Raw genomic sequence first — 25,351 nt, forward strand, 5'->3', positions numbered from 1 at the left:
GGGGGAATATTAAGATCAACATCTGTGTTTACAAGAAGTGCATTCAGAAGTGATGGACATAAAAGGACATAACCTGACTCTTCCTATCAAGTCCTGGGACTTTAATATAGCACAATGGTGCCTTTCTGTACAAATAACTGCAGAATATTATTGACTAAAGTGCTAGTAAATTTTAAGCCACCACATCTTTCAGTTATGACAGTCACTTGATTGTAATTACAGATTCCAAAGAGTCTGAATATTAAAAAATATATACAAGAAAAAAACTTTTGATGGGGGAAATAAAGCACAAGAATGACGGCAAAGGAAATAATGTTCCAAACCTCTTATTACATGGAACATCCTATTACATTTCAATCAATTTCACTTAAGGTATCTGAGATGGGTGACAAGCAGCCACTACGATTTTCTGCCACCAGAGTAACAGTTCTGTGTGGAGTTAGAAAGGGTAATTCTAGTGAAGACACCTCTCAAAGGATTTAACTTCAAAATTAAATCCTTGTACTTTTCAGAATTTGAACTCAACTGAAAATTAGAGTCTGAAAGGACTGGGTTACGTGGTCCCATCAAAGGAGGCTAACAATGGTAATTTATAATACCCAAACTTGAAAAATAAAAGCTTCACGGATAAAGGTGTATACAGGCAGTCCCCGGGTTACAAATGAGACAGTTCCTAACTGTGTGTTTAAGTCTTTAAGTCAAATTTGTAGGGAAGCTGGAACAGGTGCACATGGTTCTTATTTAGCCTCATTTTTGGAGACCTGGTGTGCAGTGGTTATGGTTTGGCTGCTAACCAAAAGGCAGTTCAAATCTACCAGCCACTCCTTGGAAACCCTATGGGGCAGTTCTACTCTGTTCTCTAGGGTCAGTATGAGTTGAAACCAGCAGGTTTTGTTTTGTTTTTTGGTTTAGTACAAGAGAAGACTTGAAACTTTTCAATGATTTAAAAGTTACACATGCAGCAAGTGAAGGTGATTGTGATGAATTTGTTATGAGTAGAGGGTTCAGTAGTTACAAAGCCAGGGCAAATTTATGTAACATTCAAGGACAAGTATGAGTTGTCCAACTTTTCTCTACTAAGGTGGACGTTCGTAACCCACGGGCTGTCTATACACAAAAATAAGTTTTGGCCCTGTTGAAAACTAGGGATTCTTTGTAGGACAACCCCTTCTACATCCTAATCCCCACCTTCCAACAGCTTGAGATAGCCACAAAGTGTATTATAGAACTATTCTACAAACTTATTTTTAGTCAAGGACAAATGCCCTCTAGCATCATATTTATTCATTTTCTTCTGCTAACTTGCCTTGAGACGAGGTCAGGCTGATCGGAATTGCTTGGACTTGAGACTCAAGAATTACATAAGCCTATAAATATGACTTAAAGAAGGGTAAGAATGAAGAAAGTTCCACAGTAATGAGACACATTCTGTAAAATCCTTTTCTACCCAGGAAAGTCTCTTCACAGTGCATAGTTTGAAATAAAAGTGCAATATGGGTGAAAAAGAGAAGGTGGTGCTCTTGATTCACACGAATTTAGTTTTTGGTTTTTTGCCATTACTATTTGCTAAGGAATTTAAGATAAAAATGCAAAGTCATTAACATCAAGAGGTATATGGGCACACTGGGGTTCCAAAATATCTTTATGATGGGGAAGAGAAGGGTAGGTAAGATGGGAACCTCATATGTAGCTTATTTTTTAAACTATTACTCTTCCAAATCTAATGTTTGAATACATTTTCTTCAATATAAAAATGGATTTTTTAGAGAAAGATCAATCAGCACAGTGGCCTTGTCTATCTTAAACAGCCAACACACTAACAGTAAATCTGAAAGGAAAACTTGGAAAAAAATATTCTTATACTAAATGGTATAACTTGTATTTTAACTTGGAAAAATTGTTAATTGCTTAATCACCCATATTAGTGATTAAGAATGTTCCACATCAAATCCATGAATAATGCAGAATACAATATAATTTATTCTGTCTTTTACTTCAGAGTCACAGGGAGAACATCCATATGATAACTATAAAGCCTTCTCTACATTTTCAAGTTCTCAATCCAAACATATAGATTAGGACAGGTCACTTTATTGCTGGCAACATTCATAGAAGGGCCAGGTTCCTTATAAAAAGACAGTAAGTTTAACCGGGAGTTGGGCATTGCCCTATCACATCAGAGGAATTACACAAGTCAGGCGGCAATTCTTTTCCTTTTAAAGTAGCAAAGGAACAACAGAAGATTGGCTGACTGGTGAGCGGGCCCCACATTAGAGTGCATAGCTCATCAGGATCAAGGCTGGCATCTGTGAACAGTTTACTTCATAAGAGCATTCAATGGGCATTATATCACCTACATTACAGATTTCGCCCTGGAAAGTATTTTAAAATACTTTGTGCTCAAATGACAGCCTGCAAACAACAGGATACATTCCTTCTCCTTGAGTACCCAAGTATAAATTTAAAATGATAAGGGCCTTCCTTGGTCTGAAGGCAGGAATTCCGCAGCAGAGTGTCTCCAGAATGTCACAAAAATAGATAAAAGCGGCAGCTAACGCCTCTTCAGCTTCTTGGCCTTTCGACGTTTCATTTCTTCTTCTTCACGTCTCATTTCTTCTAAGTCCTCTTGCATACCTAGTCTTAAACTGACCAAAAAAAAAGGACATTTGTCAATACATGTGAGATTGCCACTTTCTTTAAAAAAACAAGAATGAGGTTTCAAATGGGAAGCTGCATGGAATGTGCTGATGCGCTCAAAATACCTCAGAGCAACTCCTGAGGTTCACCCGTCAGCCGAAGATGAAACAGGCCCATAAAACAAAAGGGGACTAAAGGGGTAGAGCAGCCCGGGGGCAAGGATGAGAAGGCAGGAGGGGCAGGAGAGCTGGTAACGGGGAACCCTAGGTCAAGAAGGGAGAGTGCTGACATGTCATGGGGTTGTTAACTAATGTTATAAAATGTGTACTATTTAGTGAGAAGCTAGCTTGTGCTGTAAACCCTCATCTAAAGTACAATAAGGAAACCGTGGTGGTGTAGTGGTTAAGAGCTGTGGCTGCTAACCAAAAGGCTGCAATTCGAATCCACCAGGTGCTCCTTGGAAACCCTATGGGGCAGTTCTGCTCTGTCCTTTAGGGCCACTATGAGTCGGAATTGACTCAATGGCAATGGGTTTTAAAGTACAATTAAAAAAAAACAAAACAAACCTCAAGGCAAGGTTTTACTGCTGGAAAAGATTAGCTAAAATCTTTTTTACCAGGGGCCACTGACCCAAATTGTAGTGGAAAAAAGACCTCACACACAACCAAAAGCAATGTAATATTTCCACTAAGGTAATAAAATATGAATTGTTTATCTCAACAGCTTTAAATATATAGAAACATTTATTCAATAAATAATTCTATTTGTGCCTTTCTGCCTCTTCCCAACACTTTGGTTGATATTTTATCTACTTATTGGAAGGAGAGCAGGGTAGAGAAAGGGTTTAGTATTCTGCACGGAGACTGGGGTGAATTATTTTACCAAGTTAACACTATAAACAAAACAATCACTTATTATTTATCCCTACCCAGGAACTTATCATTAGTTTATTATGAGGTAGCTAAAAAGGAATCAGAGGAAATTTAATATATTCCCATCAAGTCCCTGAGGCCAGCGGTGTTACAGGTTAGCGAAATTGAGATGTGTCTAATGCGGGCAGGGAATTAAGGATGAGGGAAGAAAAGCAAGAGCATGCTGTAACGAGCAGGGATGGCCCCTAGCATTTATTGTGTGCCTACCCTATGTGAGGCCACTTGTAAACATTGTCTTAATCCTCACAATACCTCAGTGGGTAAAAATAGTATATTCTTATGAATGAGAAAACAGATCTAAAAAGGCTAAGGAATTTGTTCAAGGCCCCATTGCAAGTAAGCAGGTATAAGGCCCAAAGTCTCTGCTCCCAATGATGCAAGTAAAGCAAGAAGCAGAAAAAAATTTAGGACAATTCAAACTAAACAGATGTGTTATATTTTCTGCTTACCTCTTTGCTTCTTCCTTTTGCTGCTCTTTCCAACTACTCTCCATGTAACGTAAGGCATAATCACTTTCATCTTTGTATCTGATAACAAGAAATAAGAGTTGTAAAAGAACAAAAATTCAATTTTCTAAAGGAACTACATTTATTTTTGTTGTTTTTGAGAATATACGGAGTAAGATACACCAAGTCAACACTTTCTACATGTACAATTTACATTGATTACATTCTTCAAGTTGTACAACTATTCTCCATCGTCCTTTTCTGAATTGTTCCATCCCATTAACATGAACTCATTGCTCCTTAAGCTTCCTATCTAATCTTTCAAGTTGCTGTTGTCAATTTGATCCCATTCTTTACTAATTAAGCTAAACCATTGTTTGGTTTATAGAAGACATCAGAGGATATTTTTGGTTTAAGGTTTGACTCTTTGATCAAAACGTAGAGTAATGGCAGCTGGGCACCATCCAATTCTGGTCTCATGGCAAAGGAGGCAGTTGTTCATGGAGGCAATTAGCTACATTCCATTTTCTCAACCTACTCCTGTTGCTCCAAACAAATAGAGACCAATTTTAACTAAGGTGGCCATTTGCAAGCTTTTAAGACCCCAGGCACTATGTAATAAACTAGGAGGTAGAACCAAACAAAAAAAAAATCTAACCCGTTGCTACAGAGTCGATTCTGACTCATAGTGACCCTACAGGACAGAGCAGAACTGCCCACAGGGTTTCCAAAGCTATAAATCTTTTATGGAAGCAGACTACCACCTCTTTCTTTCTCCCCTCCCACATCTTTCTCCCATGGAGCGGCTGCTGGGTTCAAACCACTGACCTTTCAGTTAGCAGATGAGTGCTTAACCACTGCACCACCAGGACTCCTTAGGAGGTAGAACAGAAGCACTAAACAACAGCCTCCCATTTTCAAAATGTACATCTCTATTATTAAATTAAACGCACATTTAAGACTACTCCTTCTTGCTTGGCAAGGTGTGAGGGGGTCAGAGGATGGGTAGCGGTAAGTTCCTAAAGACAAATAGGTCCATATTTCTCCCAGAAGGTTCCTACTGCTGAATCAAATGCTGATAAAGGTGCCAGTCCAACAATGCTTACTCAACTCACTCACCTACATGTACTTGATAATCTATATTAAAATCCTAAAAGCACAATATACATAAAAATTATTTTGTATAGATTAGTCTCATTTGAACTTCATGACACCATGACTTTATAAGAGAGGACAGTGAAGCAGAGGTTAATAACTTGATCAAGAACATATAACTAGTCAGTGATAATGCTCAGATTAGATTTTTTAGACCTGATTTTTAATCAAGTTCTTCTACTCTGTTAAATGTCCTAAAAAAAAAAAAGGGAACGGATTGTGTTTCTCATATCCACAGTTTTCTAAGGAGGTAGGAATTACTGGCTGACAGGCACTGTGACAGCTGTGTTTTGTTTTACATATACACCATCTCATTTAATCCTTCCAAATGTCATTTTAAAAGTAGTTTACCCAGCTAGTAAGTGGTTGAACTTCAATTCAAACCCTGATCTTTCTTCTACAACAACCAAACCCGTTGCCATCAAGTTGATTCATGACTCATAGCGACCCTATAGGACAGAGTAGAACTGCGCCACAGTTTCCAAGGAGAGGCCTGGTGGATTCGAACTGCCGACCTTTTGGTTAGCAGCCTGAGCTTCTCTACACCCAAACCCACTAACGTTGATTGATTCTGACTCATAGCGACCCTACAGAACAGAGTAGAACTGTCCCATAGAGTTTCCAAGGAGCGCCTGGGGGATTCGAACTGCTGACCTCTTGTTTAGCAGCTGTAGCACTTAACCACTATGCCACCAGGGTTTCCATCCTCTACACCAGTGCTTCTCAAACTTCAATGTGCATATGAATCACCTGGGGCCCTTATAAAGCAGATTTGGATTCAGTTGAGTCAGCATTTCTAACAAGCTCCCAGGTGATATCAATGCTGCTGGTTCAGGGAACCACACTTTTGAGTAGCAAAGCTTTTAAAAACAAGCAAAAGCAGGTGTCAAACCAGGCCAACTTTCAACACGTGGACAGCCATCTGAATTCAAAAGCAATGTATTTCTACTATACTAAATTTCACTCATTAAATTCACATTTTGTAAGGACAGCAATTAAAAAGGGTTATTTTTTTGGCCCTCATAAAAATAACTAAAGAATTCTGAACCAATTTTTAAATATTAAGTGCCAAAGAGTAACTCTATTTAAAGCAACAATCATCTAACCCATCGCCATCCAGTCAATTCCAACTCAGATCGACCGTATAGGACAGAGTAGAATTGCCCCATAGGGTTTCCAAGGCTATAAATCTTTACAGAAGCAGACTGCCACAGTTTTCTCCTGTGGAGTGGCTGGTGGGTTTGAACCACTGACCTTCCAGTTAGTGGCCAAATGCTTTAACCACAGCACCACTGGGGTTCCTAATTATGAATTTTATTCAATGCCTATACTATTAATATTTATTTCTCCCCCCAAACATGAATTATTCAAAATAAAAAGAGTATCACATTTATCTAAATACTCTTCAGCCTTACTTTTTTCGGTCATAGCCAAAAATTTCTCGAATGTGCTTGGATATTTCTTCCTGAGGTTCTCCTTCATCTTCAATAAAATCTTCCATTTCAGAGTCATATTCTTCCTCATCATCTTCCTCATCATATTCTCGCTGCCTTTTGTAACCAGAAGAGAAGGGGAGCCTTTGAGGACCTAAGAATAGGAGAGCCATTACTTACAAGAGCATTTTGTTCTGTTTGCTATGAAACATTAAAATTTTATAAGGGTTTACAATTTATAAATTATAATTTTTATAAAATTTTATAATTAAAAAAAAAATTAGAACTAAAATATAACCTTTTTTACAGGAGACCAAATAAAACGGTCTTAACAGAGTTCTACGTAAACAGATTTTGAGAACTCATTAAGACCATATCCTTCAAAAATCAGAGCCAGCAGGTTGGCCCTCAGCATGGACTCATACTGGGCCATCCCTGCTGCTTCCTGGTATCCATGAAGGAACAGAATTCCTGTCTATCCCAGGGCTTATTAGAAATATCCATTACATTTTCTAGTTTAGTAATAGTTCCCATACTTAAAAACGGATTTAAAAGACCAATAAATTTCCAAAGGTAGCAACCTACAATCCACTATCACCACAATTACATTAAAATTTTTTAAAAACCAAAAAAGTATGAAAGATTCTCAGAGTTAAGGAAAACTGTTCAAATTGAGTAAGTCTGACTTTAGGAAAAACTATTTCTGTCATTTTGCCAAAAGGTCAATAAAAAGTTGGCTAAAGACAGGAACTGATGAATAGATTAGCATCTGGGAACAACTACCTTCTAGTCCTTGATTACAGACCCTCCCTTTGTTCTTCTTCCGTAGTTGTTAATATACGTGGCTTGTCTCCCTAGCTCAGGGTCTCCCAACCTCAGCAGTACTGAAACTTTGGGCTAGACAATTCTGTTGTGGGGGTGATATCTTGTGCATTGCAGGACATTAGCAGCATCCCTGGCCTCTACCCATTAGATGTCAGTAGAGTCCCCTGCCCCAATAGTGCAAACCCAAAATGTCTCCAGTCACTGGCAAATGTCCCCTGGGACACAACTGCCCCTGCTTGAGAACCACTGGTCTCGCTGAATTAGGAAGATTAAAGCAGGGAACACCTCATCTTTAGTTTCTTTTTATATTTTTCATGGTGCCTACCAAATGCTTTAACAAACGCATATTAGCATGATACAACTAGGACCTAGCAGCTAGCAGGAGTCACCAATGATCCTGTACCTTGGACACTATAGATTCCTGAAGGACTAGTAATTAGCACCCTGATGTTGCCCATTATAAGGAGAAACACAAGAACTGTCCAGAACAGTATAGTATAGTGGGTGCTTAGTATAGTGGCACATAGTATAGTGGGTGCTTAACAAGTATTTGCTGCATAAATAATGCACCAAAGGGCCTCATGCACATAATTACACTCACAGGTGTCTCTAAGCCTCTTAAAAAGGTAAAAATGAAGACATCCATTGAACTAGATAAGGCATGTGTAGCGATGTGTTATGGACTAAATTGTGTCCCCCAAAAATATGTGTCAATGGAGCCCCGGTGGCACAGAGCTCGGCTGCTAACCAAAAGGCTGGCAGTTCCAATCCACCAGCTGCTCCTTGGAAACCCTATGGGGCAGTTCTACTCTGTCCTATAGGGTTGCTGTGAGTTGAAAGCAAGGGGGGTTGGCTTGGTTTTTTGATATGCCTTTGGTTATAATCCCATTTGGGAATGGGTTGTCTTTGTTATGTTAATAGGCAGGATTAGTGTAGGGCATGTCTTGAGTCAACCTCTTACAAGATATAAAAGTTTAAGGAAAAAGAGATAGGGTGAGATAGATGCCAAAACACATGGAGATCCCCAAGGAACCAGAAAGCAGAAGCTGAATAGATAAGGACTTTCCTTCTAAAGCTGGCACCCTGATTTCAGACTTCTAGCTTCCTAAACTGTGAGAAAATATATATCTGTTTGTTTAAGCCACCCACTTGTGGTATTTCTGCTGTAGCAGCACTAGGTAACTAAGACACTATGTGTGCACTCATCACATTTCCCAAACCACACAGCTAAGTTTATAGCATTGGGGACATTGCAGAGGTGAACACAGAAAGCCCTAGATGTCTCTTTCTAAAAGCTTTTCCAAGCCACGATAACTGAAGGAACTCTCAGGCATAGGGCATACTAAACATCAGAGCAAACAAAACTAGAGTGCACTAAAAGACACATGGAAAGGTTCACAGGGTCTCTGGTTATACAAAGCAAAGTACTCTTTCCAATTTCCTAGTGATGAATATATACTTCTAAGTTGAGGGGAACTTTACCTTGGGCAGATCTATAGCCAGACAGGGGAGGTTTCATTCCATTCATCTGTCCATTGCTGGGCCGGCTGATGATATTCTTGGAAGAAATTGTTTCTGAAACAACAGTGCACCTGGGCTTTATGGGGGGACCTAAGCTATTAACTGTTTGCCCAGGTCCCAAGCTGCTTACTGGTCTATTGACAGTCCGTCCAGCTGAAACTGAGCCACTTCCTGATCGCCCCAGGCCACTCACTGGCCGGCTAAGGGGGCCGAAACCACTCACTGGTCGCTGGAGGTCACGTGGACTGCTCACAGGCCTCCCAGGGCCACCAGAGCTGCCCATAGGTCTCCCAGAACCACCTGAGCCACTGACAGGCCGCCCAGGGCCACTGGAGCTGCTTGCAGGTCGTCCAGGGCCACTTGCACCACTGACCGTCCGACTAGAGGGATTTGAGTCACCAGTTGGCCTCTTGGTCCCACTGATTGATCGCTCGGGTCCTGAGCTGGAGCTGCCATTCTGGCGCTTGGACACAGAGCCAGAGCTAACGGTGGGTCGAACAGTTACTGTGCTGGGCGGCCCAGGGGCTGAGCTAGAGCTGCTGCCTGGCTGCCTGACACCTGGACTCTTTACCTTGTTGTTCTGGGTGACCGTGGGCCCAGACCTGGAACGGCTAGGATGGGAAGGAGATTTTTTGGCTTTGTGCTCAGTAGCAGATTTCTGAGCCCCAGTGGCAGAAGTCTTTGGGACAGCTGAATAGGTGCTGGAGTGGAGTTTTCCTGTCCCATTGAAAACAGGTCTGTCATGGCCCTCACGAAATGAGGGTTGGGAGCAATTGCCAAATCCTGCCTTGGTCCTCTCTCCTGAGATTAATTTAGATGATGACAAAGCTAAGTGCTTCTCAATGGCTGTGCTGGGTCTGGGTTTCTTCTCAGCATGAGGAAGGGGGATTCCCTTAGAAGAAGGAATCTTGTCTCCAGAACCTTTGCTAAGTTTTGTGCCCACACTTTGTTTCTGAGAGGGTGCCTTTTTGGACATAGTTGGAGGTAGTCTTGAATCTGTCTCTGGCTTCTTTTTCCTATGCTTTCGTTCAAGGAATTCTCGCTCCCTAAGTTCTTCTGCAGTCAGAGGCCGCTCCTCTGTTTTCTTCACTACCTTGATCTCCACCGGTTCGTACTGCTTTTTCTCAGCCAACTTGAGTAGATCAGTGAAGTTCATAAGTGGTGTTGCACTTTTAAGGGAGACCTTTGGTTTGCGTTCAACTTTGGGAGGTTCTGGCTCTTCCTCATACTCCTGCTCTGACTCTGCTTGATTGTATTCTAAGAATTCATCCTCGTCTTCCATCTCGTACTCTTGGTCTGTTCCCTGGCTGGCATGGCTTTCCACTGCCTGCCTCTTCTTTGACTTTTCCTCAACAGGTATCCCATTATAACCATGGAAATTATCCTTTGTCCTCTTAGCCATGGCTCTTGCTTTCTTGTCATGTTTTAGTTCAATTCGCTTTTTAACTAGTTCTTCTTTTCTCCTTTTCTCCTCTAAGGCTAAAAGGGACAAAACAAGAACACGTTATTATTTCACAATCTCAGGATAACACAATGTTGATAAAGGATATAACAATTTTGCAACAACCAAAAAAAATGTGTGTGGTTGCACAAATATGTATACAGACATATGTGTATAGATGTGAATAAGTGAGTACATACGTGTGCACAGATAATCTATAGGCATATGATATACAAGTATGTGTGTGCATGCATGTATATCCATATATATAATAAACCACATAGGGGACACAGTTACGGATACTTCTTAGGCACAACCAAACACCCTGCAAGATTGGCGTTTTGGGTTTGAAGGCTTAGAACCATAGTCTTGTGGGACAACTCAGTTAATTGGCATAATACAGTTCATAAAGTATATGCTGTACATTCCAATGTGGTGAGTAGCGTCTGGAGTCTTTAAAGCTTGCAAGCAGCCACCTAAGATACAAATATTGGTCTCTATTCATCTGGAACAAAGAAGAAAGAAGAAACTAAAGACTCAAAAGAAAGTAGTTTACAGGACTAATAGTCTACATGAACCATGGCCTCACCTACTCTGAAACAGAATTAGATGGTGGCTAGCTACCACTACTGACCTTTCTGATTGGGGCTACTACAAATAGATCCTCATAGAAGGGGAGAAAAACATGGAATAGAATTCAAATTCTTAAAAAGTGCAGACTTCCTGGACCAGTTAAGACTAGAAAACTCCCTGAAATTATCACACTGAGATATTCTTTAAACCTTAAACCGAAATTATTCTTTGAGGTCACCCTTTACCTAAATAACACACTGGCTCATAAAACAATAAATATCACCCATTAGTAATGACCTCCTTTAAAAAAGTCATCTATATAAGGCCGAAATGATCAAAAATTACTCTAAAGCAAAGATGAGAAGGTAAGGGGACAGGGAAACTAGAGTACTAGAAATGGTACAAACAGAATGGAATGAATGAGAATGATGACACATTGTGAAAAATGTAACCAATATCACCAAATAATTTGTGTAGAAATTATTAAATGGGAACCTAATTTGCTATGTAAACTTTCACCTTAAACACAATAAAATATTATTAAAAAAAAAAAAGGATACCAACATGCTCATCTGAAATCAGTAGGTGGCCAAAACACAAGCAATGTTCGTTACAGTTTGAAGACATCTAGGAATCGAATAAGGAAGTCACTTGAACAATTATCAATTGAGTCATCTTTTCATGCTGGGTAGATCACAAATGGGTTTTTCAATATGACTAATCAAGTGGGAGACTCGGTTTTCAGCTTTAAATACAGAAAATGGTTCATACCAAATAAACAGACTAAGTTAAAGGAATATTAGTACCCACTTAGCAGTTGTTATTATAAATCAGTGAATACATAAACTTATTGAATTTATTTCTTTGTCATTTGCATGAAATAAAAATACTTCCTGGGCGTAGTGGTTTTCATAAATTGTCCCTATTTTAACACTTAAGACGGTATTCTTAATAATAAATAAATAAATATGCAAAATAGGTAGCAGACAACTTAGAACCCAGGGACCTACCATGGCCAATTAGAAGACATGGTCACTGTCCCCATCAGCCTTTAATTTTAAGGGGACTAAAAGATGACTTCTGTACAAATGATCAACATAACACACATAAAGCCAGACACACAAAACAAATCCATTAGCCTGTTATGTTTTTCCAAAGATTCACTGGTTAAGTACAAGCTAGTTGTTAAGGAGGAGCACTGGGCGTACAGTAGTTAGGAGCTCAGCTGCTAACTGAAAGGCTGGCTGTTCAAACCTACTAGCTGCTCCGTGAGAGAGAGATGTGGCATTCTGCTCCTATAAAGATTTACAGCTCTGGAAACCCTATGAGGCAGTTCTACTCTGTCCCATAGGGTCACTATGAGTCAGAATCGACTCAATGGCAACAGGCATTTTTTTTTAGTTGTGAAGGTAGAAGACTTTAAAATTGAGAGTAAAGATATAAATACATACTTTTTCGTCTGAGTTCCTCTTCTTTCCTTCTGAGAAAAGCTTGTACTGCTGCTGACTGAACACCCTTAACTTTTGGGTCTTTTTTGGGAGGCCCCACTGCCAAACTGTACCTTTTCTAACAACAACAACAAAAAAAAAAAGAGTAAAAGTTACAAACAATTACACTTTACAAATATATTGTCTGTTAAATATAAGGCCCTATGCCAAACACTAAAGAGGTTTAAATGTTGACTGAAAAACCAATTCCGAATAAGAGATCATATAGCCCACATTAAACCTTACCTATAAAATTTCAGGCTAAATATGATCATGAATGGCTATTTTTTTAGGTGCAGGGTTTCTCTGTAACATCCCAAATAATGCATAAACAACTCAAAGAGACACTGTTTTTGAGCTGTTTTCCAAAAAGGCACCTGGACTGGGTGACTAAAAGATCACCATTTAGAACAGAATGGATTATCTAAGGAGAACATGCTTTAAAATACTGATTAAAAAAATATGCCTTCCTCTGACTCCATAGAATTGAGCATTTAACAGTTAAACTTTTCAAACAAACAGAATAAACTATTGCTCACATCCATTTTCTCTCCTGACTACCCTAATCCAGGTGATTTTCTAATAGGGACTCATAGCTCCACAGATTCTTTTCCTTAGAATGTAGAAACATGAAGATTTTACTTATCACAGGCTAAAGGTATGGGGCAAGCCATAGCTAAAAAGCATTTCAAAGAAATCTAAACAAACAGCAATTCTCTGTAACCTTTAACTGTAGTTCTTATCTAGATTAAATATTAATTTGCCACACGAACTCTCTTTTATACAGGTTTCCATATCACCCCAAAAGCGCTAACATTATCTTGGTACAGATGGCATTTCTCTGGGCTTCACTTCTTATGTAATTGTATCAGGAAATGACCAAAGCTAGAATAATGTTAATCTGAACTACAAAAGGAAATATATTTCCATTTTATGTCTATCATTAGAAAAGTATGATCTATACAGAGCTAATAACTCAGGACCGGGGTGATTCATCTCTCTGACCATTCCACATTAAATTTATGGGTTAGGAAATAAACATTTTAACATGTCCTCCCTCTTTTGCCTTGCTAGGCTGATGCCGTTCTTATACACTAAACCTGTCGCTGTACTAGTTAAAGAAACACCAACCTCTGAGAACAAACTGAGCTACTTAGGAACCAAAGAAGTGATTCCCAAAATGTGTATGAAATTCCTGGAGGAAAACCAAAGGACTCAGGCTTAGTATAGGGCTGCCAAATAAAAGCATCTTGAAACAGGCTGGAAGTTCCAGCTAAGTTAGTCTACCAACAAAGCAGCTTGCCAAGGAAAGCCCTAATTCAACCCGAAAATCCTGCATAATAGCAGCGCTGAGCCTGACACATCCCTGACAGGGAGAAATCCCAAAAGAGAGCATCCAGATTCCTCTGCAGTCACCTAGGCTTCTGGGTCACAATAAAAAAAGCAAACAAACCAAAAACCAGTGCCCTCGAGTCAATTCAAAGTAAGATCCTTTAATTCGCCCACATCTTTGTCAGTTTAACTGTATACTCTTTCTGTAGTGGATAGGGGTCCCAATACTTGAAGAACAAAAAAAAGAGAGGAAAAGGAAGAAGCAATAATGTTTACCAAACTAGATATATAACATTGCCCTGGTTTACAAGAAAAGAACTCCCAACACAGGCTTTATCCACAAGAAGCTCACATTTTCATTGTGGAAGGGCCACCATGAATATGAACTGAGTGCATGATACCTACGCAGACTCCTAAGCAGAGGCACACACCCAACCCTTCCCCAGGCAGATCTGAAAGAAGAGAAAGGGTGTATTTTTGTCATCAAGACAAGATTTTCCTGTCTCCACCAACCACATAGCTCATAGATTCATCTACCAAATCAACTCTTATAGAGAGGGCTTCCCCAGAAAAGTGCCAATATATATGTTAGTGTTAATTATTTAAAACAGGACTGGTTCATTATCTAGATGTTATAGCACTCGACACTACCTGACCTGACTTCAGGATAGGCATCATTCAACCAATCTGGGACTCCAAGAGATAAATAATGGAATATGACTAGCAAAAAAGCTACTCTTGATGGAACACAGATACCCAAAAGGGAAAACAACAGTGTCACTGCGGTATAGTTTAATGAAGTGTTACCAAGCTTCAGCCATTCGCATTTCACATTTATGATTTCTGTATTTTTAGTGTACCAACAACTTGTGCGATGTACGAATTTAAAAAAATAGACCTAACGCCATGACATTATTATAGCTTTACCTTACACAATAATATCCATGAAACCACTGGCTTGAGGGGCTAGTTCTAGTTTTCCAAGTCATATTAAAATATGTAATTATTAACATAAAAAGTATTTGTGCATCACCTAAAATCATGGTACAGCCAAGTACAGCCAGGGGTATATGTACTGTTTTAAGCAACACTGACTTACAAAGCACAGGTACAAGAAAGGCAGAAAAACAAGAAGGGAGGAAGGGTAAAAAAGGAATTCCAAAGACAACTTTCAACTTTTTTCGAAGTGTATAACTATTTCCATCAATTCACACGCCAATTTCAATTTTTTTTTTAAAGATCTGTAATGCGTAAGGATAAACTGACCTCACATTTAACCCAACAAATTTGCAATACTTTTTGTCCTGTCCCTGTGATGCAGAAGTAATTTGACATTATCTATAAAACGGCTACTTAAAAAAAAAAGTCTGCTTCACGGGTCTGGTAGGAAACAATTTAAAACAAAAACAAGCAGTAGGGCAATGTCAGCACCACCCTGGTGAGTCTTAATCTTGTTTACTGACATATGAACTGAGTCATAATTAATCATTTCTTACAGTCTCCGTAGCTTGAAAATGCACTCAAAAGGGCAGCTGGAGAATATTAAAACAGTCTCTTAGGCCAAGTTTAGATCAAAACCTATAAATCAGGGCAAAAGATAGCTAAAAAATATATATCTTTATTGAGATATAATTCACATGCCATAAAATTCACCCATTTAATTGATGTATACAATTCAGTGGTTTCTAGTATATTCACAGAGCTGGGCAACCATCACCACAATCTAAGTTTAGAACATTTTCATCACCCTAAAAGAAACTCCCCACCCATTACCCTTTGAGCAGTCACTCCCTCTTCCCCAATACCTCTCAGCCCTAGGCAAGCACTAATCTACTTTCTGTCTCTACAGATTTGCCTGTTCTGGGCTTTTGATATAAATGAAACCATACAATATGTGTCCTTTTGTGACTGGTTTCTTTCATTTAGCATAATGTTTTCAAGGTTCATCCTTACTGTAGCATGTATCAGTACTTCAATTGTTTCTATGGCTGAATACTATCCCATTGTCTGCATAAACCACATTTTATCTATCCATTCATCAGGTGATCAACATTTGGGTTGTTTCTACCTTTTGGCTATAATGGTGCTGTGAACATCTGTGTACAAGTTATTGTGTGGCTGTATGTTTTAATTTCTTCTGGGTATATAACCACAGATCTTCTTCACTGAGCTGGCTAGACCTTTCAAAAAGGAGTAGCAATCAGACCCTGGTATCAAAAGAGTTGCTGTAATAGAATATTTTATAAGGCAATCTCTCCACTCCTGCAGGGGGAGCCCAGTAGAGAACCACATGTTAAAAAAAAAAAAAAAAAAAGCCTCAGGCTGCGATTACATTATATTCTGTTTAATAAGGTGGAAGAACTATCTGGCACTTTCCTCTGCATCAGATGGTCCCATTTAGCTCCAACAGCAGCACGTGAAGATGCACACACCAATTCTCAGTCCGATCCAAGGCACCAGGCTGCGTCATTGTCCGAGCTTCAGGAAAAGCAGCTGGACAAGAGCTTCTTTTATCCTAAGCATATCCATTTTACTACACTGCAAGCCAACTCGGTCATTCTGCTGGACCCCGACGAATGATTCACAGCAGTGAAGCTTATGCCACTTAAATATAGCGTCAGAGATTTTGGCAAGATGCGTAATTCTGAAGCCAACAAATCTAGAAACCACTTTAAAATGTGTTTGCTCTGTCCATTGAAGCTATACTGTCAAGGTCAGATTGAGAAAATAAGGAGCTTTCAGGCTGGAAATACTTGTTCACAAAATTTTTTATGCTCGACTCAATGATCAATCCCTCCATGAAAGCTGTTCTTTACACATATTGTCGTGATTGTGGGAAATATAAAGTTCCTAATGGCTTTTTTTTTTTTTTTAATGGCTTTACACAAATTATAAATTTATTACTGGTTAGAATTAAGACTATTTAAGAACACATTCTTAACTTTAATAATCACCATATAATTCTAAAACTGTTTTCAAAACATCAGTCAGGGATGAATGCAGGCCTGGAAAACCAACGGTTTGCATTATACTTGGTTAGCTGGGTGGCTAAGAGGGTGAACAATAATAAAACACCCAAAAAGCAGGCTATTCCAGATTGATATGGGGTTAAATGTAAAATTTACTGTGTAAAAATATACCCGACTGTAGAATGTAACAGTATCAGAGACAGGTACCTCACAAAGTCTCGAGTCCAAATTGTTTTAGAAATGGTCCAGAAAAGACAAATGTGTGTTTACTGGCAGCCACTCAGTCTGCAGCTGAGGGAGAAGAGAATCCAGATCTCCTGACTCAGGTCCCGAAGTGTACATAATGCCTCAGTTCTACATGAAGCCCAGCATGTTCATCTCTAGCTCTAACCTCAATCTTAAGCACCATTCCCTAATTTTCACCTGCCGCTTGAATAATACTACCACCTCAAACAGGGCTACAACTGAACTTTGTATCTCACCTTCCTTACTCTAAGATTCATTATTTCTGTTAACCATGCCGGCATTCTCCCACACCGGCTATAAATGTCTCAATTCACTAGTTTCCAAATCCTGATGATTTGGCCTTTAATTTTCTCTCCCATCAACTTTCCTGTACACTGAAATGTGTCATCAACAAATCAACAGGGTTATGGACGAAGGCTTTATTATGCTGGATTTGGGGGTATAGAGCTGAATGGGTTCAGGCTATAGATGACAAGTTTTCTTGCTACCCCATCCTCAAACTCTCCTCATTCAGCACAGGGTCATGATTAAGAACAAGATCTCTGGAGCCAGGCTGCCCAGTCTGAATTCTCTGCTGTCATTTAAGAACCATGTCACTATTAGCTATGTGAGCTTGGGCAAGTTTTTGTGCCTCTCCGGGCCTCAGTTTCCTCATCTGTAAAACAACTTCCCTTATATGGTTGTGATAAGGATTAAATTAATACACATAAGGTATTTAAGGTATTTAAAACAGAGCCTGGCACAGAGTAGGCATTATAAATGTTAATTGTTATATTGTCATCACTATTATTCAGAAACAGATTCTCAAGGTAGTGACGGGGAAGAGAAATAACAGAATCTCTGTGGGGGAAATGTGGCAGCAGTTTCTAAAAGACCCCCTTCCTAAAGCCCTTGCTGAAAAGTACTGCTTTAGGTTAGAAATCCAAAGCTGCCCTGGGCACTGGACAAGTCAGCTTCAGATCCAAAGACCGGGGAAAAATCTGGCTGTAATGTTATAGATCAAGGGTTACAAACTGCAGAAACTTGTCTTGTTGGTCCAACAGTTCTTTAAAAGAAACTGTAACTACTATATAAACGATAGGCTTCTGTTCAGTACATGGAGCTTGGCACCTATCATTTTACATTCGGACTACTTCAAAATTTTACATTATCCTCCCAGAAGAACAAACAAATCAATTTTAAAAGAAATACAACCAGAACACTCCTTAGAATTGAGGAGTGTAAGACTTCTGCTTGCTTACTTTGGACATGTCATCAGGAAAGACCAATCACTAGAAAAGAACATGGATAGTAGAGTACAGGGTCCGTGAAAACACGGGAAGCCCTCAATGAGATGGACTGACACAAGAACCAACACAACGAACTCAAACATACCAATGATCATGAAGATGGCACAGACCAGGCAATGTTTCATTCCATTATACATGAGGTAGCTACAAGTCCTAGGCCTCTCTACTGCACCTAAGAACAAAAATACCTGGCCCCTGAAGGCATCTGAATTTGCCATCCCAGTTACAGTCCCTGCGCTCCATCTTCAGTACCTATGTTATCTTCAAGGAGCTGCAGCCACAAAAATCCTTATATACTTGATACCTCAAGAAGGTTTTTCTTCCACCTTTTAGATTGAGGGTCACACCATACACTATGCTGTCTAGGATGATTTTCAGTTTGAATGTTATTGTAGGCTTCCGTGGCAGTCCCATGCACAAAAGGATCGGCTGTTGTGAACCACAGGGTTTTCACTGGCTGATTTTCAGAAGTAAATTGTCTAGGCCTTTCTTCCTAGTCTGTCAGTCTGGAAGCCCCGCTGAAACCTGTTCTGCATCATAGCAACACACAGCCTCCACTGTCAGACAAGTAGTGGCTGTGCTTGGGGTGGACTGGTCAGAATCAAACCCAGGTCTCCCACACGAAGACAGGAATTCTACCATTGAACCACCAATCCCCACCCCCATCCCTCAGCCCCTGCACACACACTACAAACCAATTATAGCTATGTGAAGCTTACAAGAACCGTATCTAAGCTCACTACTGTATCAAAAGATTAACACAACCACTTTTTTTAAAAAATCATTTTATTGTGCTTTAGGTGAAGGTTTACAGAGCAAATAAGTTTCCCAATCAATAATTTATACACAAATCGTTCTGTGACATTGGATGCAATCCACACAATGTGTCAGCATTCTTCCATTACCACCCTGAGTTCCCCGATTCCATTCGTCTGGTATTCCTGTTCCTTCCTGCCTTCTCATCTTTGCTTTTGGGCAGATGTGGCCCTAATGGTCTCCTATAGCTGACTGTTCTAAGGAGCACTTTCCTCACAGATGTGGGGAAATAGGCCTGTCTCTTATTTGGAAGCCCTGGTGGCACAGAGGTTAACAGCAACAGCTGCTAACCAAAAGGTGGGCAGTTCAAATCCACCAGGCGCTCCTTGGAAACGCTATGGGGCAGTTCTCCTCTGTCCTATAGGGTTGTTATGAGTCAGAATCAACTCAACAGCAATGTGTTTGGGTTTTTGTGTGTGTGTGTGTGTGTGTGTGTGTGTGTGTCTATTATTTGGGTGAAAGGTTATCTCTGTGAGTGGCTTCAGTTCCAAGTCAGAAGGGTGTCTAATGGGCCACGGTTCCTTCAGTGTCTATCGGACCAGTAGGTCTGACAGCCACTTTGTTTTTGCTAAAGAAACCCGGGGAGAAATATCTTACATGCAAGGTTACCAAAACTATCTTTTCTTCTTTAAATATAAACAGAGCTTAATGACAATGACTGATTATATCACCTTGATCAGCTGTTATTTTGTATTTAGGTTTCCACTGGGAAATGACAGCGTGCCTAATATTTCTAGGTATGATGCAATCCTACCTTAGTTTTAACTAAAACATTTTAAGATAGCTATTTCTCTTAAAAAAAAAAAAATGTTGCTTTTCAAGAGAGATACAACAGACATCTCTTAAAAATCAAGCCCTGCAAAGAGTCTGACGCGGCTGTACAGGTGTTACAGACTTTAGCATCCCTTGGATTTTAGTCTAGAGCCCTCGTGGTGCAGTGGTTAACAGCTCAGCTGCGAATAAAAAAAGGTCGGCAGCTCAAATCCATCAGCTGCCTACTGGAAACCCTATGGGGCAGTTTTACTTTGTCCTATAGGGTTGCTATGAGTCAAAACTGACTCAACGGCAACGAGTTTAGTTTTTATCTTGGCTCTGGATTTTAGTCTAATCAACGCCAGTCCTGGATTTCCTGTTACAAAGCCCTGCTCTAGGAACTTTGAAAACTGAAATCTGATAAGATCCAAATGGAATATGAGGGGAGGACTGGGCTGAAGGGGGAAAATTAACCTGTGCTGTGAACTGCACTATTAAAGGGACAAGGTGGGCAAACCCACCTTCATCATCAACTGCACAAGAATCTCCATGAATCAGCACAAATCCAATTGCCATCTGCCAGGTTTCACCTTCCCGTATCTCCGTTCCTCCTCATCAGCCACTTTTGTGGCACTTCTCTCACCCTAACCACCCAGTGTTAGGTCAGCATTCATCCCCACCACACTGAGCCAAGTCAAAACATCCTTGGCCGCCCAGGGCCAGGGTACTAGTCATTGGCTCAGGAGTCTACACTTTGTGTAAACTCCCTGCATTTCAGATCAGCTGGCCCCTTCTCACTCTCTAGCCCCCTGGGGCTAGGTCACAAGCTAGGAATCCATCTGTTTTCATCAACTACTCATACAGCCTGTCACCCAGCCACCCAAAGCTGGTTCCTCACATTAGGATTCTGTCCTTAAGACTGCCTGCGCAGCCCTCCTCTGAATTAGCCACCCCAAGCTAAGTCAGAGTTTCAGTGCCCTTTGTGGGTTCATTAATTCTCTGAAGTGGCTCACAAAATTCATGGAGGCTATTACCTATACTTACAGTTACCCATTTATCATAAGCACAAAGGATATAAGCTAAAAAACACATTAGGCAAGGTCTGGGAGAGTTCCCAGCACGAAGGCATATCACAGGAAGCCCCCAAAAGAGAGCTCCAATATACAGAGTCCCTTGTAAGTCACTAGGGCCTCAATGCATATGTATGACTGGAGCGTCAATACATATGCATCAATCAGTGATTATGTATGACTGATTCCATCATGCCCCCCTCCCTTTTGGAGTTTTGCAGGCAAATGGAGTCTGTGCCGCCCCTACTCTATTTACACATGTTTAAGTGATGCTCGGAAACCCTGGTGCCCTAGTGGTTATGTGCTATGGCTGCTAACCAAAGGGTCGGCAGTTGGAATCCACCAGGTGCTCCTTGGAAACTCTACAGGGCAGTTCTACTCTGTCCTATAGGGTCGCTATGAGTCGGAATCGACTCGACGGCACTGGGTTTTTGGTTTGGTTTAAGTGATGCTTGGCCCTGATAGTGCAGTGGTTAAGAGCTCAGCTGCTAGCCAAAAGGTTGGCAGTTTGAATCCACCAGCCATTCCTTGGAAACCCTGTGGGGCAGTTCTACCCAGTCCTACAGGATCGCTATCCGTGGGAATCAACTCAAAAGCAAGGGGTTTGGGTTTTTTTGTTTGTTTTTGGCTGTTTTAGAAAACAAAAGGCACCTTCATTGCTCAGGAATTCCAAGGGCTATCTTCAGAAACCAGAGACAAAAGGCTAAACTGAGTTCTTGTCTCACACAGAACTATAGCACTAGAGAGGCATGTAGCCATAGCCGCACAGACTCTGTGCTTCTCAAACCTTCAACCAATCAATATACTTCATGTCAAGCAGTACATGTGGAGAATGGAAGATGGCTGGCAATGCTCTGTTTCTTGACCTGGACGGTGGTTACAGGGTTGTCTGCTTTGTAATAATCTGTTACTCTGTACAACATGTCTGTTAAATTTCACAGTTCCAAAAGAAGGGAAAAAAAGGAAATAGAGGGTTGGAGGAATCTTCAACTGTATCAGCTAGGCATTATCTCTTTTTAAAACAGATGAAGTAAATACGGCAAAATGCTAATATATGTTAAGTATGGGATGTGGGTACATGGGATATATTAATATTTTGTATGCTCGTGAGTTTGCAAAACTTAAAAAATTTATTTCATAAGAATGTGTCTCTTTCCTATCTTGACTAAAAAAGACTAAAAAAGAAGAATCCTGCAGAAAGAAAGCAGTTTTGCTGAGCCTTATATACACTGTTTTGCACTGGTGGTGTGCTCTAAAAAGCCTTACTTTGAGCTGATAAAGAAAAGTAAATAGCTTAGAATAGTTGGGTGAATCAAGTTAAAGCAAAATCATGGGTTAAATTTAATTACCTAATTTAACTATAATCCTGCTCTATTCCTCAAGATTTCCTTTGTGACTTACTTCCATTAGTTTTAAAAAGGACAAAAACTAAATCAAACATCTAGGCTTGCTAGCTTCTTTGGGGCATGGGGAGACAGGGAAAGCATGATTTCATAAAATATATGCCTGTTATCCAACTCCCACCCAAACCCCAGTGCCGTCGAGTCGATATCCATCTATTAATTTTTACATGACCTCACCAATTTATCTTTTTCTTTTTTTTCCCTTTTGCTTTGTGGTAGTGTTGCTCAAAACTCACATTCTGTTAAAACTGAAAGCAAAGAGAATTTATTCAGAGAATAGAAATAGCCAAGCTGGGAAACAGTGTAATGCCAGAGTACACAGTGTTCCAAGACTCTTGAGGGAGAGGTGAGCTTACATACAGAAAAGTCATAGGGGCTCGAGATGACATATAGTTAAAATAAAAACAAACAAACAAAAAAATGAGTCAATTCCAACTCACAGCGAACAGTTTGCATAAGGGACAGAGCAGGGGAGCAAGCAGTTTCAGCAAACATCTAATTTTAAATTGGCTCTCTTGCTTATCTTTCAGCATTTATTTCCAAGGGCTCCTTCCCCCTTGCCTCTGCTTGTCAAAACACGGAGTGCACTGCTCCGTTGTCTCAGGCGTGACTCAAGCGCCTTCATTTTATAAAAGTCCATTAACTCAGCTTCCTCTCTTTGTTTTTCTGATCATAGATACATACATATATTCACAATGTATATATTCTAAAATATAAACATATTCTGATATTTTCTGCTCTAGGAATATCTGTTTGCTTTTCTCCCAGAAACTATTGGTTTTTAGAAATTACTAACGATTGTGATTTTTCCACAGATATTATCTATCTCTGCCCTCCACTGAAATTCAGGAATATCAAGGATGAATCTAATTGTGCAAAGATGAGTGGTTACCAGACCCAGTACTGACTTATCTTGGAAACTTACGATACAGAAACCAATTCTGCTGTTCCAGGTTTCAACAATCTGACCCCACATTTTCAATCTTCAGAGTTTATGACTCATGGCTTAGGGGAATCATTACTCATAGTACTTGGAATGGGGTTTTGGGGTAGTGTATATATAATAAACGAATTAATATAGGCTTTTTTTCCCCTTTTTACTAGTTATTTTACTATCTTCAGATCAATATTCTCAACGTTTTTAAAAAAGGTGGGGCCATTCTCAAAGGACAAAAAAATGGCAAGAAAAAAACTTAACATTGCAATATACAAACATCTAGAAAATGAAGAGCACACAGTGAGAGCTCAATAAATTCCAGCTGAATTGACTGTAACGAGCTATTTGAGTTCTACACCTCATTGCTCAAACCGCAAGTATCACAATGCAATTTATCGGTTTGCAGCTGTGCTGTGGGTACCGTGTGAGGATCAGAAATGATTAGTTTATGCAAAAAGGCTACACCCCCATAAACCAAGCACTCTCCACCTCTTTGGTATTTACATTTTAAGTCTTACAGCGCTACACGTACAGTATTGGTGAATCGGCAATTATCCACTGAGCAAATGAGATCTAGATTTCAAACCCAGACTGAAATCTGGAAGGCCACAAGTAAACACAAGCTGGAACTAGCTGAAACCCCTTTGGCCCCGATTTTGTGGAATCTGCTCAACTTCTCCTCCCAATATAAAGTTATCTCCCTTTTGGGAGGTGATAATTTAATCACAACTTTGGCTTATGGGTGGGGACGCAAGCTAGAGAACACGTCCAAGAAATCATTAAAAATTTAACCTCAAGACCGCGGAAACCAGGAAAAAAAAAAGCTACCAGGCCAAGTTCCTGAAACCCCTGAACTCCTCTATGTTCATGTTTCCTTTCTAACCTTTGGGCTGAAAGTTTATGCCGAAACCAGAAATTCCTAGCGCTAGATTCCACTATTTGTCAGGCACAGCTCCACTCACCATCTTTCACGCAACTCTAACTCAAAACATCCAACCGCAAAGTCCACGTTGCAGGAGTAACTAAGCCGGTGAGACCCACTAACAGGAAGGCTCCTGCCTCCAATCTCTAGCCCTTTTCACCCCGAGCTCGCAGAAGAGGGAGACAATCCGTCCAGGTTTCCCCTCCTGGAACTGACAGGCGGATGCCTGGACGTTCCAGGCCGGGCCACACATTCCGAAATTGGAGCCTGGGGTCTCTCCTACACTTGCGCATCGACAGTGGGGAGGACCGAGGTATCATCCCCGGCTCAACGCTGGTACTTACCGGCACATTGTTCACACCTTGTCCTTTGGAAGCTATCAGGAGAATTTCCCTGAAATCCATGTTGGCCGCGGCAGAGGGACTGGGCCAGGGTCTCGGAAAGGAGGCACGCCGCGCCTTACCGAGGCGCCAGCTACAACCAACTGAACTGCCTCGCCAGCTCCTCTCCCACCCCTACTCAGCGCGACCACTTCCGGCGCCTTCCAATGCCGTCCGCCCGCCCCCTTTCCTCGAGCGGCCTATATCCTTTTAGCTCCGTCACTCCGCTCCCGAGTTCCTGGCGTAACTTCCGCTCTTAACCCCGAGACACGTAGAAACGTGATACGTGGCCGCTGGCGTCAGCCTCAAGAGGCGGGACTAAGCCCTTTACCTACCAAGGAGAGGCGGCCTAGTAAGCTGCGGGGTGTGGCTAAGCGGCTTCCTTGGCAGCGCTGGTGCGCGGCCTGATTGTATTGGTGCTCGTAGTAAGCTCTGGGTCGGGAAAGCGAGGGAGTGGGGGATTACCTGCGAGGCCTGGACTCGTTGGGTGTCAAGGGTGGATGCTCACATCCGAAACGGCAGTAGCCCAAGAGAAGAACCTAAAGCTCTCCAGCCGGTGATTGCAGTTACTGGTTTCTAGGTGCTCCTGAAGGTGCGCAAGCGCACACGACACCGACTGGTCCTCTGTCTTGGATATTACTCATCACGTCCTGGCACATGCAGTGTGCTCACCTCCTACACAGATGCACACCTGCCATGCATAGAGACACACGCGTACTGCTTTTACCCCATTTATATAATAAGCTCCACGTAGGGCAGCCAACCTGTGTTTTTACTCAGAGGA

At 40.8% G+C, this 25,351-nt stretch overlaps 2 protein-coding genes across 4 annotated transcripts in view; one reads left to right on the forward strand and one right to left on the reverse strand.

Annotated features, from left to right (window-relative positions):
• MISFA (mitochondrial sheath formation associated) overlaps nucleotides 1-24,538 on the forward strand; it is a 47,983-nt gene extending 23,445 nt beyond the window's left edge. For both annotated transcript variants that reach the window (XR_007518217.1, XM_049890626.1), the window contains one exon: nucleotides 23,144-24,538. Coding sequence is in view for 1 of the 2 variants with exons in the window: in XM_049890626.1 (XP_049746583.1) it covers nucleotides 23,144-23,192 (49 nt within the window). In the remaining variant the exon portion in view is untranslated. The remainder of the gene's footprint in view (nucleotides 1-23,143) is intronic.
• On the reverse strand, nucleotides 1-24,615 carry SPTY2D1 (SPT2 chromatin protein domain containing 1). 2 transcript variants are annotated; one of them, XM_049890618.1, is made up of 6 exons: nucleotides 24,532-24,615; nucleotides 12,415-12,529; nucleotides 8,911-10,428; nucleotides 6,586-6,757; nucleotides 4,019-4,096; nucleotides 1-2,645 (listed from the first exon to the last, which is right to left on the reverse strand). In XM_049890618.1, exons 1-6 carry the CDS (start codon nucleotides 24,589-24,591, stop codon nucleotides 2,552-2,554), a joined length of 2,037 nt encoding a protein of 678 aa, XP_049746575.1. In that variant the 5' UTR covers nucleotides 24,592-24,615; the 3' UTR covers nucleotides 1-2,551. The 2 variants fall into 2 exon arrangements, with proteins under 2 accessions (XP_049746575.1, XP_049746576.1); XM_049890619.1 differs by lacking the exon at nucleotides 12,415-12,529 and having other exon boundaries at nucleotides 24,532-24,605.
• Nucleotides 24,616-25,351: the final 736 nt, after the last annotated feature.

This window comes from Elephas maximus, chromosome 7 (assembly GCF_024166365.1).
Source record: "Elephas maximus indicus isolate mEleMax1 chromosome 7, mEleMax1 primary haplotype, whole genome shotgun sequence".
Classification (NCBI taxonomy): Eukaryota; Metazoa; Chordata; class Mammalia; order Proboscidea; family Elephantidae; genus Elephas; species Elephas maximus.